The following is a 15249-nucleotide window of genomic DNA, read 5'->3' on the forward strand; positions in this document are numbered from 1 at the left end:
GAGTAAACCCGGATTTTTTAATGCGATGAAGAATGTCTATTATGAATATTAAGAGTCATAAGTTTGACAAAAAAGAAAAAGGAAATAATAGTCTGCTGAGTAATTGAATTCTCTGTTTTGAAACCCTAACTTTTCAGAGTAGCTAAACCAGATGGTTTGAGTGACTAAACCATCTGGTCTGAGTGAGTGAGACGTATATTATTCAACTCTACTAAAAGAAACAAATTTGAACCGTTCAAAGACTATTATTTTTAGTTAGTTTATGATCCAATTCGGTTCGTATCCCATCCAATAATGGTTAAAAAGGGTAAGAAACATGGCTTTTGAAGAGCCCATGAGAGCAAAAGCTGAAAATGTGCTTTTGTTGCTTCAAATTAACTTTGCATTTGCTTTTGGAAAACAATATATATAACCTTTCCCTCTTATTAAAAAATGTCTTTTGTAACAGAATCTATTCTCTTATCAGCCTTTTTAATACACTTTTTTTTTTTTGATAATAATACACCCTTGTTGTTTGTTTATTTCCTGATATGTACGTATATGAACTCAAATGTGATATATTTTTCTTATGTTTTTTTATACATACTCATCACAAATTATTCGTCAACTTATGAACATCATCTGATTCATATAGTTGTGATCTGAGCATGTAACTGATTTTTTTTTTTGTCATCTTTTTTTTTTGTCATCAGAGCATGTAACTGATTAAAGAATCAAAATTCAAAATAAGATGTTTATGGATTTATATTCAAAATCTCTAACAATCCAGTAGATATTATTATTCTTAAAAGAAAGGTTATGGTAAATTACGGCCCATCGTGTTCATCATAAATTTTTTTTTTTTGATAAATATGTGAATTATCATTAAAATGAAGCTAATTTGTACAATACAAAGAGTTTAATGCATGCTTTGAAAATGAGACTGTGTAATTAAGAAAGAAACACCTGCACGCGGATTACTTAGAATTAATGGAACTAACTGAACTCAATGTTTCTACCTTATTAAAAAATGTGAACATATATTAGCGAACTGTCTTTTCATATATATGAAATTCAATAATTGGGAAGAGAATCGGTTCATGTGAACTGTGATGAGCCAAGACCCGAGAGAAGGAAATAAAAGCAGTCAAAGAAAATTTCAGAGACTATCGTATATTAAAAAGCAAAAAGAAAAAAACGAAGTGCCATCATTGGCTCATAAAGAACAAAGAATCAATTTCTCATGATTTGATCTCTCATAATCCAGTTATTTTATGTGCCTGCGAAAAAAAAACACCACTATCCACACATTTTATAAATGAAATACATTATACTACATAATACTATTCGATTTGTTCTTAGAAATTTCAACAGAAATATTGCATATTAAAATGATCTCCAACTGTATTTTGAGAAAGATTATTAACATGGAAGTTTCCATAAATTCATGTCTTTTAGTTCAACCTATTATGAAACTTCAATTTTTATTGTGGACTCGACGTCAGGTTCGGACATCTAATAGTTTGCAAACTTCGATTTAAAAACAATACGTTTTGTAAGCAAAGCAATGTAGATGTATATGCCTCTTCAAACATTCGACACGTTAAGCGTATATATTACACTATACATATCTTATATTAGTCTATGGATATGGCCATATGGGCTGAACTCAAGATAAATATAAATAGGAATACATATAAGAAACCATGGACAAGAAAATATATTGTCTTTCTGTATGAGCATTAGTTCCAGAAGGATTAAACCTTTGGCATAAGTATTATTCTTTTGCACCATTGCTATTTATTATCGTCACTAGCTCTATATATATTCTCACCATTAACTACAACAAAACAACTCACTACCATATAGAATAATAGCAAAAATAGAGCAACACACACAAGAAGAAGATAAAGATGATGATATTTGGTGAAGAACTGGTAATCTGCATCCTGAGGTTTAAAAATTTATAGGCAATTAAAACATGCAATTGTGTACATGTATGGTTATTTAATCCTCGGGATACGGATTACCTCTTCCTTACTTGTAGTACAAGACAATACCCGATTCATTAGAGACTACGCTTTAGCCTGTTTTGGAAAAGAAAAAGCACCACATCAATACATTAGCACCTTTGAACTTGGTGAGTTCAACTATAATCTCAACTCTCTGCATTTTATATATATTTCTTTATACACAAGTTTTGTGAGTTGTAAACACTAGTAATAAAAAGAAGAAGTAAACACTCAGTAATTAAGACTTATAAAATTTACACAAAATATTTAGTTAAAAAGAAAATTACATGTGTACTAATTTTAATTTTCACAATGCATAACATGTTCTATTCAAATGAAAATATATGTTGGTATCATATCCACTTACCCTACCCCAAGATATATTTTTTGTGCTTCGGATCTTACTTAATTTATGAATAATAAGCAAAAATCAAATGTATATATTTCTTTTTTTTGCTAAATTGTAAATATCATATAAATGAAAGAAAGATTTTACACAAGCAAGATCTTAAGTTTGAACACATCTTGGCAAAAAAAAAAAAAACAAGATGGATCAACCACATCTAAACAGTTGGATAAAAAGCCACTTAAAACTCTATTTAATCCATAAAGCCATAAGTGAGCTAAAATGTTTCTTGGTTCTTCTAGAGGAGATTAAATTCCTCAACTCTCTGTCAAGAGAAATGAAGACGGTTGTAGCAGACAGGGCAGTAGCATTGTGAATCAGGTTATTCCTCTGTTTCCATACATGAAAGATCACCGATTGAGAAGCCAGCTTCCTTAGCAGGACCTTCCTCTTCGACGTAGCTGTTCGGATCCAGGATAGGAGCTCGTTCCAGTCCGCAAACATCCGCGAGGGAGGGTTGCATCTAGCGAATACCTGAGTCCATATATCGCTGGTATATGGACAGGAGATAAATAAGTGATCACGCGTTTCCGGGAGAGCTGCGCAGAGAGGGCACGTCGCTGGAATTGCAAGACCCCAAGAGATCAGTCTTGATCTTGTCGGTAGGCGATCGTAGTTCGCTACCCACATCGTGAAAGCGTGCTTCGGCAGAGCCCCTTTGAACCAGACGACATCATGCCAGGCTTGGCTTGGCTGTCTAGGTCTCAGCACCTCCCAAGTAGCCCTAGAGTTAAACACATTCAAAGTACAATCAGGAACTTTCCATTCAAATACATCATTGACATCATTAGGAAGTGGAAGAGGAATAGTAGTTAAATAAGAGTGAAAGGCCACTTCCTGCTGAGAGCGTGGATGAGGAAGCGACCAGGATGAGCCAGAGATAACATCAGCTACCATCGCCTCCTTACGCACACAGAGCGCTCTGGGTCCACCAGCACCTATGTAATTAATTAACTGACCAAAAGGAGACCACACATCGAACCAGAATCTTGTGGTGACACCATTGCCAATGACGGTGTTACAGAATTGCAGCGCGAGAGGTCTGAGTTTAAGGATTGTCTTCCAAACCCATGAGTCCGACGAAGCAGGTTCTATGGTCCAGAAGGAGTTTCCTGTGAGATGAACACTTCTATGCCAATCAGTCCACAGCGAGGGGGAGTTAGAAAGCAATAGCCAGATGACCTTAAGACCCAAAACTTGGTTCCACACAGTGATACTTCTAATCCCCAATCCCCCCTCCTGCTTCGGGAGACAGACCGTCGTCCAACCAATTTTAGCAATTCCTCTTTTCTCAATATTCCCAGACCAAAGGAAGCGAGCGCAGAGAGACTCAATCGTCGAAATGCAACCCTTCGGAAGAACAAAGGCTGAGACCCAGAAATTAATCAGCCCAAAAATGACAGATTTCAGGAGCTGAAGCCGGCCAGCGAAAGAAAGCAGCTTGACAGCCCATGCTTGAAAGCTTATGGTGATTTTGGTCATGAGCGGGGCGTACTCTGATATTTTGAGCTTCCTGCTCATGAGGGGAAGACCGAGATATCTGATGGGAAAAGAACCAGTGGAGAATCCGTATCTAGAAATAGCAAGGGATTCACTATGGTCCAGACCCGCAGTAAATAGCTCCGTCTTTGTCGTGTTCATCTCAAGCCCAGACCAAGAAGCAAAATCATCGAGACATTCGGAGATGCCATGGAGGCTGTTGCTGCTACCATAAAAAAATATCATCACATCGTCCGCAAACATCAGGTGAGATATCTTAAGATGCTCAGTTCTTGGGTGATATCTAATGTTACCATCCTCGTATCTCGATAGCAGTAGCCGTGATAAGCACTCCATAGCCAACACAAAAAGGTACGGAGAGAGGGGATCACCCTGCCTCAAACCTCTAGTGCTTTTGAAGAACCCACCAGTGGCTCCATTAACAACCACAGAGAAGGAGGCAGTAGTAAGACATTGAGAGATGAGGCTAATGTACTCTTCCAGAATCGCCAAAGCTCGAAGCGACGCGAAGATAAAATCCCATCTTACACTGTCAAACGCTTTCCTGAGGTCCACTTTCAGCATTCCTCTAGACGAGATATTCTGAGTATTGTAGTCATTGAACAGGCCAGTCGCAAGCAGCACGTTTTCCGCGAGAAGACGACCAGGGAGGAAAGCAGATTGCGATTTGGAGATCATCAGCGGAAGAATCTTCTTTAGTCTCGACGCTAGAAGCTTTGCAATCACTTTATAAACCGTGCTAAGACAAGAGATAGGTCTGAATTCTGAAGAATGCGCTGCGTTTGGGGTTTTCGGTATAAGAACGAGATTCGCCGTATTCCATTGCTTCAGCAGATAACCAGATTTGAAAAACTCCAAGATGGCTTCGGTGACTTCAGGGCCGACCACTGACCACACAGCGGTGAAGAACTCCACAGAGTAGCCGTCAGGACCACCCGTTTTATTTTTAGGCAAAGAGAAAAAAGCATCTCGAATTTCCTGAACTGAGAACTCCTTCACAAAGCCGGCTGCTTGCTCCCAAGAGCATTTAAAATCAAACAATAAGTCAAGATCACTCTGCACAAACATCTGAGGTGAAGTATCACCCCCCAAGAGGTCAGAGAAGAAATCCATACACTGCTCTTGAATTTCTTGAAGAGAGTCAACCCGCTGCCCACTAGCATCGACCAGAAAATGGATACGATTGATAGCCTGTCTAGAAGCCGCATATCTGTGGAAAAGCCGAGAACTGCCATCTCCAAAAGCTAACCAATTGATTCTTGATCTCTGGAAAAAGAAAGATGTTTTAGCGTTATAGAGCTCTTCCCACTCTAAGAGCTACATAAAGATCAAACTGACATGAACTGTAGGTCGTGGAATGATGCCAAATGCATGGTTTGATGCTTCGGAATTACATATATACCGAATAATAACGACCAAAATGAAATGTAGCTACTTTACTTAAAGAGCTAGAACTCAAAGATCAAACTGATATGAACAATGTGAAATCGTCAAACGATGCCAAATGCATGGTTTGATTATGCACAAAGTGACAAAACCATATCCACCTATCAAATGACTGATGTGAAAGATAAATGGAGATTGGAGAAGTAGATATGTACGATGAATGTGCATGAGTAAAGAGGTGTTGTATGTATACGTAAATTTCACTAGAGACATTTTTTAATACTATCGCATGAGATGCACGTATTTAAGAGAAGAATATATTCGTAGATCATTGGTCTAGTCAAACGATTTGATAGATAGTATGTATGATTTTATGCCAGTAATATTATTATTTGATCCTACCTATTCCTTTCTAGTTATAAAAAATAACATAAAATACTCCTTTATAATATTGAACAAGAATTTATTCAACCGTTTTCTTTTGATATTATCCAACCATTACACCAAAAGGTTCTTAAATTTTGTGCCAATACAAATTTGTATATTTATATACTCAAAATTCAAAGAATAAGTTTGGTTATCTGGAACTTATACACCAGATATACACCAAAGTAAAGAAAGAGTTCGCCCTAGCCTCTCAGACACAAGCCCCGAGACAACTTCAGAACCCCGGCGAAGCGGTTTTTCGCCGGCGCTGGACATTTTTGCTGGTGCTGCTAGTCTTCCTCACCCTTGTTCTTAAATTTCGATTCTTTACTGAAGTTCCAATACGTTTCTCTTTGATTTTCGAAAGAAGAAGATCTCGTCGGTCTCCAACACGAAGACGAACGTTGTGGTCCTTGTTCGTAGTCTTCCCGGTGACTCTTTCTCTCCATTTGGTCTCTGCTTCAGTGATGAGTCGAGAGGGCTCTCTCACCACCGCTCTGTGTCGGTTCACGGCGACTCTGCCCGTCGAACCCACTTATGGATGTCACAGGACAGGTCACACTGTCGACTCTGTCCAATCCTATCAACCGCCTAGGGAGCTCAGCTATCAACTGCCAAACTCCCTCTTTCCGTATCCGGGAAGACCCGAGTTCGACATACCACTGTGGTTTGCTCCTTTCAAGTCATACGACACCAGATCTATAAGCTTCACGAGAGTATAGAGTTTCATCGGCATCTCTTCATTCTCTCCACCGCTCAAAGTGAAGCTTCTTTCTCCGGCGTGGATCCTCTCCAGCGAATGTACGGTTCATCTCAGGCGAATTTTATCCGGCGTCCTCTCCTCCGGCACCGAGGTACAGTGCAGATCTGGATCCGGCGCGTCTCTTTCCACTCCAACAGCGAGGAGTGAGTTGTCGGCTCAGTTTAATTGGGCCTGGCCCATATGGGCTACAAAGCTTAACAGCCTAAGTTTAATTCTTCCAAAGTCCAGAGTTATTGAAGGTATGATCAGACTTTTATTGGGTATCGATGGTTGGTTTAGTTTGTCATATATTTCCGGTGGGTACACCGAGAATTTCTCTTGTTGCGTAATGTCATATTTCTCCTTTGGGATGATTTTACTGGTGGGTTCACCAGGCCTTGTTTCGATTTCACCATCCTTCTCTAGCGAGAAGTGTCCTTTATCCCCATCCCCCCTCTCTATGAAAGGAGATGTTTTCTTGGTTTCACTACCAAGTATCAGTTTCAGTTTCTTCACCAGTTTGCTATCTTGTGGAGCGGTCTGTACGGGGCCTGAAGATGCAATCGAGATTACTCATGTTTTTCTCGTAGGTGAAAGTTGGCTCTCAACGTCACTTGTGACTATTTCTCAGCTGCCCGACTTTGTCGTGAAAGCTATATCGACGCAGTCAAGCTTTGTCCTGATTTCGCTGTCATGTTCTCTTGAAAAACAATCTATCTTAACTTATTTGTTAGAGTTGTGTATGTTTTTATCCTAAGAGGATGGCTAATTCCCTCAGTTTATTGTAACCGGACAAGCTAAGTATGAATGAAAGTAAGTTGTGTTTCAAAAAAAAAGGTTTGGTTATCTGTTTTTTTTTCTTGTTTTCCCAAACCCCCTTTATACTGATGCATTAGTCATGCTGATGCATTAGTTATGCTGATGCATCGTTAAGAAACAGAACGGCTAAGTTTTTCTTTTGTAAAATCCTAATGAAAAGTGACAAGTTTTTATTGGGGAAGAGTTGAAACTAGAAAGAAAGATCAAATCAAAAGTAAATACATGTAGCAAATAATGTTAACAAACAACAACTCCTTGCAACATATACTCTGGATAATAGTGATAACAAGTTCATCAAAACTCAAAAGTTTTGTAAGAAAAAATATTACCTAAAAGTTGTTTCACTCTCTTATCATTCATGGAAACAGAGATGAGTTTTACTTCTCAACAAAAGACTTGACATCCTTGAGCCAATGAAGATACTCTCTGCTGTCTTTGTTGGACATATAATGTGCCAAAAAGTCAGTGATGGTCGGCTTGATACCTCTGATCTCCAAGAACCTACATAAAAACCCCCCAAAATTTCAGTCCCAGTTACAAAATCCAATCATATATTATCGAGACAAGAAAGGGTTGTGAATCGAACACATAGTCAAAATCAGGTCCTTGGTCGGCATTCTGAGATTCTTGGGGTTGTTTGATAGATACACTATCAATCACAATCACATTGGCATAAGCGCTAACTCTAAACTCAAGAGAGACACCATCATCATCTTTGGACACATTGATAATCATGAGAATCATCCGGATTTGCTCTTTATCATCATTTTCAGAATCGTTGAAAATTCTTCTTCTTCTTCTACTTCTTTTTCTTGGAGTTGTTGGATGGATAAACTATTAATCACAACTTTGCCGGTGTATGGGCTGAATTCAGGCTTAAGAGCCACAACATGATTATCTTTAGACAAATTGATAACCCTGAGAATCCGGACATGTTCTTCATCTTCATCAGAATCGTTTGGTTCATCATCATCATCATAAGTAAGAAATATATAATAGAGTGAACTTGGACAAGGATGGTTTCATCCTAAAACTTCCTAGTCAGATACAGAGTTTGTTTCCCTGGTGTATCAAGGATTTGGAAAGGAAACACTTGTGGCAACTGTTTACATGAGAAATCAAAATTCATATATATTCTAAAGAATAATGAGAGAGGGAAATAAGAGAAGTTTTAACTTTTAAGGACTTTTATAATAATAATGAGTAAAATATTTATCAGGTTTAATAGGCCCAACTACTTAATGGGCAGTGTGAAGCCCACATATTGCTAACTGTTACGAGATAGCTTTGTGGATGTGGAGAGAGAGAGGAACAGAGTTGTTCCCTAAATCACTCAAAATCGACCAAGACAGAGATTTTATCTCTCGATCAAGATCGAATATTCGTTCTCAGCTCTCAGTCACTAGTAAGTGACTGATTCTCTCTATCTCTTTCACTTGCTGCCTGTGCTCTGTTATCTTAGGATCGGTTTTGAATTCGATGCATCTTCTTCACTTGAGTTTTTGCTGAAAAAAGAATCATCACATTGCCGCCCATTGGGCTATTATATGATCTCCTAAAGATCTCTCATGCATCTTAAGATTGAAAACTATATATATTTTAATGTTGTCGTTTCAGCAAAATCTGATTCAACGATTCTGTTATCGTATAGAGAAATGAGTTGCATCTCTGGGTTGGGGGAAGATGAAGTTAATTCCTTTTTCGAGTCGTCTCCACCTCTCAAGAACATGGAAGAGATTGTCCAGAAGCTCAATGCTTTCATCCACCTCAATTCCTCAGCAGGAGGGAGGAGGAGGAGGAGGATCGTATGCGTAACCTCAGGGGGAACTACGGTTCCCTTGGAGCAGCGATGCGTAAGATATATTGATAACTTCAGCTCTGGCAATCGAGGTGCTGCTTCTACTGAGTAAGTCTTTACTTCTTCTTCTTCTTTTTTTTTTTTTTTTATCTTCATTTTAGTCTCTCTTTATAATCATTCTTTTTTTTGTTGCAAAGGAACTTCGTCAAGGCTGGATATGCTGTCATTTTTCTCTTTAGGAGGTAGTACTACTTTCATTAATTCTCTTCTGTCTTGTTGATATCAATTTTAAGTGAACTTTTTTGTCAATCTTTAGGGGAACTTGCCAGCCATATTCCCGGTCTCTTCCCGATGATCCATTCCTTGACTGTTTCCAGTTTCCAGATAACACCAACATTCAAGGTTCTTTTTTTCTTCATTATACACCCTCAAATGTAAATGGGTGCGGTTGATGGATACTTAGTGGGTGTTTTCAGTTAATGCATCACATGTGGAAGCTGTGAAAATGGCTGTTATGGACCAACAAGCTGTACGTATTATATTATACCACTTGTGTCTTTTTTTTTTTGCTTTTACTGCGTTTGTTTAACAAGAACAAATGATGATCACTTTATGTTTGTGTGTTTTTAACATTGCAGGCAGTAGCTGAATCTCGCTTACTAAAGCTTCCATTCACAACCATCTATGAGTATCTTCAGGTTTACACACATGCTATCTTTTGTGATAATTCCTCAACAGAGTTGCAGCTATAAAGCTTTTATGCTTTGTGAATGTTTCCGGTTACAGATGTTGCGGCTGATTGCAACGGCGCTGAAAGACGTCGGTCCATGTTCCATGTTTTATCTTGCTGCGGCTGTATCTGACTTTTATGTGCCGTGGAAGAGCATGGTAAGAGTCTCATGCCCCTATGATCATGACGTAGACAATTCTTTTGTCTGAAAAAATGCATTTTGTGTTTTATTTGGGTGAAACCAGACAGAACACAAAATAGAATCAGGATCTGGTCCTCTGGACATAAGACTAGCTCAAGTCCCTAAAATGCTTTCATTCTTGAGAACATATTGGGCTCCAAAGGCTTTCTGCATATCATTTAAGGTCAAATCTCTCTCTACTCTCTTTGTATAAGATTTTCATAAATCGGATATAAATAAAATAAAAAAACTTATATAGAATTTTGAATGCAGCTAGAGACAGACTCAAAGATTCTGATAGAGAAGGCTACAAAGGCTCTACGGAAGTACAAAGTGCATGCGGTTGTAGCCAATGAGTTATCAACGCGCAAGGAAGAGGTTGTGGTTGTTTCAAGCAGCGGTAACGTTGTGGTTAGGTGCGATAGCGAGAAGCCTGAATCTATTGTAGAGGATAATCTTATTCGTCTCATTGTTGATCGGCATTCGACTTACATCAAAGAATTTAGCACTTGAAATATTTCTCAAATGATTCTATGTCAAGAATAGGACAGCTGCAATGAAATCTTAATGCATACACTCTTGAATGTATCGATGTTCTTTAGAACACTTCTTGTTGCCTCTACTTTGATCGTTGCTCTTTCAGTTTCTTTCTTTGGTAATGTTCTCCCCTGTTTTTTTTATATAACTTCATAAATCATAATCAAGTAACCAAGCTACATTCTCTAACTTTCTACGCAAGAAACCCATCTGATCGAATTCTCTAATTTACAGCGATCGTTGCTGTACTAATCGGATCCTTCCTAGCAATGCTTGTGGTAGGTTCTTCGATCGAAATTTTTAAATTTTTTAAATGTTTATTTTGGTTGCAGGCTCTTATCTTTCCTTGCCTATATATGTTTTCTTAGTATCCTCGAGGGTGATTTAACTAACATACAAGTAAGGACGTATCTATAATGTTTTTTCCTTCTGTATAGATAATAATGATTTCATATAGTGGAGAATTTTAATATTTTTAGCGTTTATTTGTTCAGATTGGACGATGCGTGTTCATCGTAATCTTCGGGTTGGTGAGTTGTTGCTGTGGTACTTACTCGGCTATCTCAAGATTAGCCGACCAAATGACATGACTGCGTGCAATTTTTATAATGGTGATTTAAATTAGATGTTTGTTGTATACAGTGTTTACAAATATATAGTTTTTATTCAGTTTGGGTTGAGATTTGTTGGGTTTAGAAAACAAGCCTAAGGGAAACCGAATATAGTATCCAAAGAGACTTTATAGTGTACTTGAATATGGTTTACAATGAAATTTATTTCTCTTTGTCATTGTCAAATGAATTTAGAACCTAACGTATTGTGTATTCAAAGCAATGTGTCACACGAGCATACCTAGTGGGCAAGTGAAGATGTAAATGAGACTGATTGGTAAGTAAAGGTGTCCTGATTTGGAGCAGGATTAAAGAAAAATGGACCCAAGCTCATAAATGATGGGGGCTTTGTCCTTAAAACAGCAAGGCAAACAACATGTGCAACCATCCCTCTCTAATTCTCAAAGGCCTTTTTCCATGTGAACGTCACATCTCCAAACTCTTTTTTTCATACATTTTTATTCTTTTTCCTAAAAGTAAACATTGGTTCATCTTACAGCTTGTTTATTCTTCTTTTAGTTGCTGTAAATTGTATCAATGGTTTTGGGAAAACATGTGGAATTTTCTTTAGTCCAATGATTAACTGAAAAAGTTAAAGTTCTTACGTCTAAACATGGGATCCATACCTTATCAAATCCAAAATATTACAATGTCAAACGTTGAACCATCTATTGGAAAATACGTCATAACTTTTAAATGATCAGTTGAAGCTTTGATTCAAGATTGATTATGATTCAACTCGATAATCTCACAAGGCCTCTCTTGCACCATGTATTCTTTGATGAAGTTAGAACTGAAAACAAAGAGAAGTAACTTTTCAGAGAAAACAGTAAATACTAGACTGTTGGAGTAAATAAAAGTCTGAATCTCTATTTTAAAATGCGCACCGTCCAAACTTCCATGGCAAATACAGTGACGAAACCAAGGTAAAGACACATGCTTTAGTGTTTAAAAAAAATATAGTGTCAGCTAAAATTCAAGGTTTTAAACAAACTCCAACCTAATGAAGAAGTTTAAGAATATTAAAATCATTCCCCTAATTATTTGCCTTGAATTTAGAGCCGTTTGCAATGGTGGCTGCATACATTAAAAATCATCTGACTAAAATTAACTATTCTAAAGGTCCAATATGTTCATTAGTGCATGTCATATGTTATTAGTGTCTCACTCTTACAGATTAATCATTTCAGTATAAAAAATCACCAACTATTTAATATGATAAAAATAGTTTTGTGTGGCTATTCATAACAAAAAAAATACATTTGTTTCTTTCTAAAAATTATTATATACCAATTAAAATAACAATTCGTAAGTGAAAACAAATTTTTAATAAAACAAAATCATGACAGTGATAGATAAAAACACTTGAGCCTTACATTTTCTATGCTAATTAATGAAAAGTCTTATATATTATTGTCAGACATTCGAGAAAATAGAAAACAAATGAGATATTTTTCCAGTTCAAAAGAAAGAACAAAGATCTCATTGCTGTTTCAGTTCACTTGCACCAAACTCACAAACTTCACTTGCACAAACTCACTTCCTCATAAATTTCTCATCATGCACCATCCTCTGTTTTCTCTTCTTCTTCTCATTCTTTTCATCAGAACTAATCAATGTTCCTCTTCTTCTTATTCTTCCCAAACTCTTGTTTTGCCTCTAAAGACCCGAATAACCCCAATGGATAATTCGGGTCATCGACCCACCGACAAACTCCATTTCCACCACAACGTCACTCTCACCGTCACACTCACCGTCGGTACTCCTCCTCAAAACATCTCCATGGTCATCGACACTGGCAGCGAGCTCTCCTGGCTTCGCTGCAACCGTACCTCAAACCCAAACCCGGCCAACAACTTCGACCCGACTCTCTCCTCCTCCTACTCACCAATCCCCTGCTCCTCGCCCACGTGCCGGACCCGGACCCGAGACTTCCTCATACCCGCTTCCTGCGACTCCGACAAACTCTGCCACGCAACTCTCTCCTACGCCGACGCCTCCTCCTCCGAAGGCAACCTCGCCGCCGAGGTTTTCCACATCGGAAACTCCACCAACAACTCCAGTCTCATTTTCGGGTGTATGGGATCCGTATCCGGATCCGACCCGGAAGAAGACAGCAAGACAACCGGGTTGCTCGGCATGAACCGTGGCTCCCTCTCTTTCATCTCTCAGATGGGTTTCCCCAAGTTCTCCTACTGCATCTCCGGCACCGACGACTTCCCGGGCTTTCTTCTCCTCGGCGACTCCAACTTCACGTGGCTAACGCCGTTAAACTACACGCCGTTGATCCGCATCTCGACGCCGCTGCCTTACTTCGACCGCGTCGCTTACACCGTCCAGCTCACGGGGATTAAAGTTAACGGCAAGCTTTTGCCCATCCCTAAATCGGTTCTCGTACCGGATCATACCGGCGCTGGTCAGACCATGGTTGATTCCGGTACTCAGTTTACTTTCCTGCTCGGACCGGTTTACACTGCGCTTCGAACAGAGTTTTTAAACCAGACAAACGGGACCTTGACGGTTTACGATGAACCGGATTTCGTTTTCCAAGGAACCATGGATTTGTGTTACTTAATTTCGCCGGTTCGGATTCGGACCGGGATCCTCCACCGGTTACCATCGGTTTCCTTGGTTTTCGAAGGAGCTGAGATAGCTGTTTCGGGTGAGCCTCTACTATACCGAGTCCCGCATCTGACGGTTGTGAACGATTCGGTTTATTGTTTCACGTTTGGAAACTCCGATCTTATGGGAATCGAGGCGTACGTGATTGGACACCATCATCAGCAGAACATGTGGATCGAATTTGATTTGCAGAGATCAAGAATCGGTTTGGCTCCGGTACAATGTGATGTATCTGGACAGAGACTAGGAATCGAGTCGTAAACCGTAGATAACCAACCCGGTAAATCGTCAATACCTGTGTAATTATAGTTCTTTTTTTTTTTTTTTGCGGTACGTAGAATGGTTATCTAGTAGAGGGTGCGCAGGATGCACGTGACAAGAGTGAGTGAGTAGGCTTCGTTTACCAACACATGCGTACGAGTAATAACTTCAGAGTTGTTAGGAGTTGTCTCCTTTGTTTGATTGTTTAACACGCTACGTTCGTTGCGGAATTCATTTTCTTCCCTATTAGGGCTTTTTTTTTTTAAATTGTATTCCTTCTTTCAACGGCTTAATCATTTACCATGCACTACTGTTGCTGAACGTGAACATAATATTGAACAAACGATCCAATTACATAGAGTGATCCAACGAATTCATGTTATCATAACAAATAACAATTGTATTTGTGTAAAGAAGATTCCAGAGTGCTATAGTCCAACAAACTTTTTTCTTCTTTCCTTTTAGTTTCCTTGTAGAGAGTACTATCACACTATGTAATATTTATCTATTCAAATATCTAAAACTATGTTGGTCAGATCATTAATGTTGTAGGCTTGTATAGTACAAGTTTTAATTTCTGTTCAGTGATTTTAGTTATTGTCAGAAGCTGAAACGTGTTCTTTAGATGTCAGGGCCCTATGCAAGTCTCACTCTCACGTGGGAACAGCATGCGGTTTATGATTACTTTATGTAGTTGAAATTTATGACATTTGATATTCGATATATATTAATTTTCTCTCAGTGATATCGACGATATGATGGTAGTTTCTGAGGAATCGTGCAGAAAAGGGAATCTGTCAGCTAGAGAAACAGACTTGTAACCCTTACCGAACTACTTTTGTCTGGAGCAACATCAAGCTTTTCTTCCTGATTCTTCATGTCCATCCTCAGATATAGAATCTGAAGAATGTTCTTATGCCATGGAAGACACAAAACCACCATTCATCTGCATCTGTTACAGGAGGTAAGTTGTACATGTCTAAAGACTCTTGTTATTCAACCCTAGAGCAATGCTGCCATTGTCACAATTAACATTGAAGATTCGGAAGAAGCTAGAAAGACACCAACCACTGATCAATAGTTTGAGGAGTACTTTTTTTTTTGAATACCAGGAAGTTCGAGGCTAAAGCATGTAATCCCTCCTGACCCGAAACCAAATCATGTAATATTAATATCGTCCCAGACACTTCTGACACAATAGCTAGAAATAGTTTCTGGTTGAGGCGTACTTTTCAAAAC

At 38.6% G+C, this 15249-nt stretch overlaps 3 protein-coding genes across 5 annotated transcripts; 2 read left to right on the forward strand and 1 right to left on the reverse strand.

Annotated features, from left to right (window-relative positions):
- Nucleotides 1-7454: 7454 nt before the first annotated feature.
- On the reverse strand, nt 7455-8115 carry LOC106326765 (uncharacterized protein At2g39795, mitochondrial-like). Its single transcript, XM_013764687.1, has 2 exons — nt 7857-8115; nt 7455-7771 (listed from the first exon to the last, which is right to left on the reverse strand). Exons 1-2 carry the CDS (start codon nt 8012-8014, stop codon nt 7648-7650), a joined length of 282 nt encoding a protein of 93 aa, XP_013620141.1. The 5' UTR covers nt 8015-8115; the 3' UTR covers nt 7455-7647.
- Nucleotides 8116-8568: 453 nt separating this feature from the next.
- LOC106326761 (phosphopantothenate--cysteine ligase 2-like) lies at nt 8569-10638 on the forward strand. 2 transcript variants are annotated; one of them, XM_013764680.1, is made up of 9 exons: nt 8569-8675; nt 8888-9176; nt 9266-9310; nt 9385-9470; nt 9545-9597; nt 9707-9766; nt 9855-9956; nt 10044-10163; nt 10253-10638. In XM_013764680.1, exons 2-9 carry the CDS (start codon nt 8926-8928, stop codon nt 10490-10492), a joined length of 957 nt encoding a protein of 318 aa, XP_013620134.1. In that variant the 5' UTR covers nt 8569-8675; nt 8888-8925; the 3' UTR covers nt 10493-10638. The 2 variants fall into 2 exon arrangements, with proteins under 2 accessions (XP_013620134.1, XP_013620135.1); XM_013764681.1 differs by having other exon boundaries at nt 8583-8675; nt 8922-9176.
- A 1944-nt stretch (nt 10639-12582) lies between these two features.
- LOC106326758 (aspartic proteinase PCS1) lies at nt 12583-15249 on the forward strand. 2 transcript variants are annotated; one of them, XR_001267315.1, is made up of 3 exons: nt 12583-14029; nt 14753-14974; nt 15123-15247. XR_001267315.1 is itself a non-coding variant. In XM_013764677.1 (2 exons), the coding sequence occupies exon 1, from the start codon at nt 12688-12690 to the stop codon at nt 14008-14010; it is 1323 nt and encodes a 440-aa protein (XP_013620131.1). In that variant the 5' UTR covers nt 12583-12687; the 3' UTR covers nt 14011-14029; nt 14753-15249. The 2 variants fall into 2 exon arrangements, 1 of the variants encoding a protein (XP_013620131.1); XM_013764677.1 differs by having other exon boundaries at nt 14753-15249.

Source organism: Brassica oleracea, chromosome C2 (assembly GCF_000695525.1).
Source record: "Brassica oleracea var. oleracea cultivar TO1000 chromosome C2, BOL, whole genome shotgun sequence".
In the NCBI taxonomy this organism is placed as follows: domain Eukaryota; kingdom Viridiplantae; phylum Streptophyta; class Magnoliopsida; order Brassicales; family Brassicaceae; genus Brassica; species Brassica oleracea.